At 35.0% G+C, this 6,000-nt stretch overlaps 1 protein-coding gene across 2 annotated transcripts in view; it reads right to left on the bottom strand.

The window, feature by feature from the left end:
* Positions 1-2,597: 2,597 nt before the first annotated feature.
* The window catches only part of SERPINI2 (serpin family I member 2), a 32,963-nt gene continuing 29,560 nt past the window's right edge, over positions 2,598-6,000 (bottom strand). For both annotated transcript variants that reach the window (XM_049628593.1, XM_049628592.1), the window contains one exon: positions 2,598-2,864. In XM_049628593.1, coding sequence (XP_049484550.1) covers positions 2,788-2,864 — 77 coding nt within the window. In that variant the 3' untranslated portion in view covers positions 2,598-2,787. The remainder of the gene's footprint in view (positions 2,865-6,000) is intronic.

The following is a 6,000-nucleotide window of genomic DNA, read 5'->3' as shown; positions in this document are numbered from 1 at the left end:
TATAGCTTGGCAAAGAAAATGATTTCATACTTATGTTATTTAATATATATATATTTATATTTTATAAATATGTTCCAGAAACTTCTAACCTTTGTGATATGGACCTATAATAACTCCTGAGTTAGTTTCCCTGAAGGTAAAGATTACAGGTTTTAATCTTGAAAGTGCTATGGCAACTGTTTCTTGAACCTGGAAGTGAGGAAAGAGGGGATTTTCAGCTTGAATCCACACCAGAAAGCTATTCCCTCTTCTATAAGGAGCTTAAATGCTCTCCTTTTGAAACCCAAGTACCACCTACCAGATGCAGAGCATGAAATCAGGGAAGAAAAACATTTGACAGTGCAAAATCAGGCTCTATAGGAGGGAACCTGAGGCAGATATTTGGCAGATCTTATTCAAGAAAAGCAAATACATTAGAAACATATTATGAAAATATCTACTTAACTTAAAACTTGGGCAGTCAACTTATTACATAGTCTCATTTATAAAACCCTTCTTATTTCCTTACCCTGTTTTATTTGTTCACTGGTTATTGTTTTCTGCCATCAGTAAAATGTCAGCTCCATGAAGGCAGAGACCCCGTTAGATTTGTTCACTGGTATATCCCTGGTACCCAGAGCAGTGCCTGGAACAGGGTGGAAGCTCAGTTAATAGTTCTGGAAAGAACAGATCAATCTCCAGAGCAACCTGACATGTTACACATGGAAGAGGATCCTAAGGCTCACACAATCCAAAGGAAACAGGAATGTGGACAGACCTGAAGACAACCACTGTCCTCTAACAGCTTATTACTCTCTTCTTCCTTAATCGAGGAAGCGTATTTTTAAACCAGCTCCGTGATGAGCAACAAATTTGTGGCATATCAGTAACATATAGATTAGCAATTACTGTGCTATAGGTTAAGTAAGCTCAAGTTGACAGTCTAGAAAAAGGAACATTGCTTGCAATTATGTTATAGTTTTACGCAATCATAATTAATTATAAAGTTGGCTTCATAATGTCTTGAGTATTGTTCTAGATTCTTCTGTAGATAGAAACCTAGACTTCAGAGACTAGTCAGCACAATGTTTTAGGGGGAAGATCTATACTACTTGGAAGGACTTATGTAGAAGGGAATATGACTCAGTGATTATGGTCACAAGCTTCTAGTTCAGATATTCTTGTCTTTAAACTTGGAAATACTTTAAAGGCCACCATATTTATTTGCTTTATTTCTGTGACTAATTTATATGCTGGCTTGGAGCCTCAGTTTTCTCATCTGGAAGATGGGTAACATTATTACACAGGGTTTTTAGTATGTTTAACATAATGTAGATAAAATACCTATTTCAGTGCCTAACAGGTGATTAGGCTCAACAATGGGTTGCCATTATCATTAAATTCTCTACCAAGAGCTGCCTAGACAAACAAACAGAAGGACACTTTACAGTATTAACGTCAAAATGGAAAAACAATGAAACGTGTTCTAGTAAATCATTGGAATGTAGCATTCTTTTGAATATTTGGATCTGACATTTGAGAGTAGGCAGAGAAAGGGTTCTGCATTTAATCTTTATAGATTACAGTCTTGGCCCTAATACATCTGTCATTCAGTGTTACAAAATCTTGGAAGATCAGCTTCCCTAAATCACACTAATTTAGCTGCCACTTTCATGCATAGGAAAATTTTATAAAAGTTCTCATTATTTTACATTCTTATACATGTTTAAAGCATAAATCAGAAGAAAAAAAAAATGATATACCCCAAAAGGTATTGAAACAATGTCAAATAGTAAATGTAATACATGGACTTACAATTAAGATTTTTCTCTTTGCTCATTTGTTTCTTAAATTCCACATGTGAGTGAAATCATATGGTATTTGTCTTTCTCTGACTGACGCGTTTCACCTGGCATTATACTCTCTAGATCCATCCATGTCATTGCAAATGGCAAGATTTCATTCTTTTTATGGCTGAATAATATTCCTCCACTATCTATATCTATATCTATCTATCTATCTATCTATGTATAGATATATCTCACATCTTTATCCATTCATTAAAAGAGAGGAAGAGAGAGACAGATAAAGAGAGAGAGAGAGACAAACCAAGAAATAGACCTTAACTACAGAGAACAAACTGATAGTGACCAGAAGGGAGGTGAGTGAGGTGATGAGTAAAATAGGTAATGGGGATTAAGGGGTGGATTTGTCATGACCAGCACTGGGTGATGTATGGAGTTGTTGAATCACTATTTGAACACCTGAAACTAATATAACTCTGTATGTTAACTGGAATTAAAATAAAAACTGAAAAAAAAAACAAGATTAAGATTAGCAAAATACTTAAAGTGCATCTACATTCATAGATACTAGATCTCTGTACCTTAAATGGCACCTGGAGAGACACACACCAGGCCCACTCTCTCTCTTGACCTTAACTTCTACATGGTCTGGATAACGCTGCTGTGCCTGGAGGTCATATGGTCAGTTTTTGAGGAATACAGAGACTTTGATATCTAAGATAGAAATTTGATGAGATTGTTCTAACACACTAACATTTTATGTAAGTTCTCCACTTTTGATTCATATAGACTTTATAAAACATAAAGACCAGAAACATTAAATGCACAATTTCATTTATTAATAATTTCCCTTATTCATTAGTACATGTCTGTATTAGTACAGATTAATACAGATACAGTTAAAACAGAAAAAGATGTGTAGGAAGTATTTGCAAGATGATGCTATTTTGCTGATCAACTATTTTTCAGGAATCATCTTATATTCTGAGGCTGTGTTTTTCATTCACAGTGAATCCAAATCTCTTGCCTTCATCTTTTGGGTGTCAGGATTTGTCACCTTTCCCATAAATAAAATTGAGTCTAGGAAAAGAAAAAAAAAAAAAAACCTAGGAACTACTGGAGAAAAAAGTTGATAATAATTAGTCTTTCTGAATATTTTAACAAATCATTTAATATTTTATTTATCTATAAGATAAATAGACCATGTCGAACAGCGAAACCCTCTCCTTTTTCTAAAATATGTAATTATATAAGTATTAATCTTTTTCTGGTAATTTATGAAGTAAATTAACACCGACAACAGCTTGTCATGGAAAATGCATTAGTCCTGTTTTTCATACAGGAAGGCAAAAATAAAGTGGCAGAGAGGTATTCTTCTAAATATAGAGACTCAGGCAAACATAATATAATGAAATGGTGATGAGCATGGTGGAGTTTTTAATTTAAGGCATTTGCAGTCATCTTTTTATACATGTAACATAAGTCTTTAAGGTTAAGAGTGCAGCTTCTCAGATGTCTTCCTTCAGCTCAGAATCAAAGCTTACTGCAAAAGACAATATTTTCTATTGTCTAGTGCTTTCAAATCCTCACTGGGGTGATATTGTACACAGTACACACGTAAACACCTGAATCCAGCTGTTCTGTGTTTGCAGGTGAAAGGGAACTAAGAACTAGAGGACAAAGTAGAAATACAGGATGTATCAAAAACCCATTCACCTTTCTTTTAAACTAGGGTAAGATAAATGGCTTGAATGGATCAGTGCCAAGCGTTGCCTTGACTTTTACGTTCCTTACAGACATATGTAATAGAACTACCCTATGATCCAGCAGTAGCACTACTAGGAATTTATCCAAACAGGTGTGCTGATGCACAGGGGCACATGTACCCCAATGTTTATAGCAGTATTTTCAACAATAGCCAAATTATGGAAAGAGCCCAAATGCCCATCAACTGATGAATGGATAAAGAAGATGTGGTTTATATATACAATGGAATACTACTTGGCAATGAGAAAAAATGAAATCCTGCCATTTGCAAGAATGTGGATGGAACTGAAGGGTATTATGCTAAGTGAAATAAGTCAGAGAAAGACAAAGATCATGTTTTCACTCATATGTGGAACTTGAGAAATTTGAAAGAAGGCCATGGGGGAAGGGAAGGGGAAAAATAGTTTCAAACAGAGAGGGAGGCAAACCATAAGAGACTCTTGGATACTGAGAACAAACTGAGGGTTGATGGGGGGAGGAGGGGGGGGAATGGGTGATGGGCATTGAGGAGGGCACTTGTTGGGATGAGCACTGGGTGTTATATGTAAGTGATGAATCACGAGACTCTACCACCAAAACCGAGAGCACACTCTATATATACTGTATGTTAGCTGACTTGAAAATAAATTACATATATATATATATATATAGAGAGAGAGAGAGAGAGAGAGAGAAGAAAACAAATAAATGTGAATTTCAAAAGTGATAAAATAAATTTTACATAAGTTTAAAGCTAATGAAAATTATACTGAAATGTATTTGAAATAATAGAGAGTTTTCATTAACTCTAGTGTTCAGTCCAAAGACAGTCACTCTTAGAAGAGCCAGTAACATGGAAATAGACATAATCTCCAGCAGATTTTTTCTTTTTATGATTATAATCAATAATACTTTGCCTCAAAAATCTCAAAATAACTCCAATAAAAAGAAAACAAATACTCCTGTTTTTCAAACAGATGGAGATACATAAATAAATTTCCCAGGATTTTGTGACAATAGGAATCAACCTCAATGATTTCCTCAGTTCATCTGTGAGAGGAAAATAAATAAATCACTGAATGTATCTTTATAACTCTACAGCATTAAAATGCTTATTGGAATTGTTTAGATATTTTTAAAGTCACTTTTATGGAAACTAACCTCATAATTGAAGACAATTGTTTAAAATTTTAAATGCTCAGAAGCAGAAGACATTACATAAAAGCCATTTGTCCTAGCCTTTTCGATCTGTTTCTTTGACCACGGAGAACCACAGTTTGAATGGAGTCCATATGCAGTCACCTATCTACTCTCCACTAAACTGGATGGATTAGCAAACTCTTCCTGGACATAACAGGAATGGATCTAGAGGTAGGCTGAAACAGAAATTATTGTTTCCATTTTTCTCTACAGTCCCCCTTCTCAAAGAGGTGTCCCCCCGCCTGGGTGGCTCAGTCGGTTGAGTGTCCGACTTCAGCTCAGGTCACGATCTCGCGGCCCGTGAGTTCGAGCCCCGCGTCGGGCTCTGGGCTGATGGCTCGGAGCCTGGAGCCTGCTTCCGATTCTGTGTCCCCCTCTCTCTCTGCCCCTCCCCCGTTCATGCTCTGTCTCTCTCTGTCTTAAAAATAAACATTAAAAAAAAAAAAAAAAAATTTAAAAAAAAAAAAAAGAGGTGTCCCCCATATTTAATCAATATATTCATACATATCCATCAGATAGAAACAACTTTTACCACCTAATACAATACTAAGTACGATAGCATAACCAAAGCCAGAAGAAGGATTTCTTAATAGATATCCTTCAGTCTGCTTCTTCAAACACAAAACCTGAAAGAATTTTAAACACACTATATATATATATATGTATATATATATGTATGTATATATATATTTTTTTATTGTGTGTGGAGTACTGTCAGTTTCAGAATCATCATTCACTCTCTAAGAAATGGCACATTCGTGTAGCATTTTTCACAATTTTCTTCTGAAAGTCTCTAACACTGGCCTACACCCTCAGCCTAAAAGAAGAAAAAGTGTTCTTCGTTTCCCTGCAAGTTTGGCTTAATAGGAGCTTCGGGTGAATATGTTGAAATATAAGACGAACATGATAGAAAAATACAAATAATGTTTGTATTTTGCACAAGAGGACTGTTTGAATGAAAGAAAATATTAAATCTAGATAAAAATTGATTTGCACTAAGTCTAAAATCATCCATCCCTCATACTTCAGAAATCATCAAATGAATATATTTTATATAAAGTGTTAAGCCACTGAGTAGCTTACTATGCTATGCTAAGGCACTATTTTTATCAACCTCAATGATTTCCTCAGTTCATTTGTGAGAGGAAAATAAATAAATCACTGAATGTATATTGTCTTAACATAATAGCCCAATCTACATTTTATATGGCAACAATTTACAGCCTCCGATGAATGAGTTGCTATTCATTTTAAACAATACTTTAAGGGA

This window comes from Panthera uncia, chromosome C2 (genome assembly GCF_023721935.1).
Source record: "Panthera uncia isolate 11264 chromosome C2, Puncia_PCG_1.0, whole genome shotgun sequence".
In the NCBI taxonomy this organism is placed as follows: Eukaryota; Metazoa; Chordata; class Mammalia; order Carnivora; family Felidae; genus Panthera; species Panthera uncia.
The sequence above is the reverse complement of the archived record's forward strand: the minus strand, read 5'-3'. Positions and strand labels throughout refer to the sequence as shown.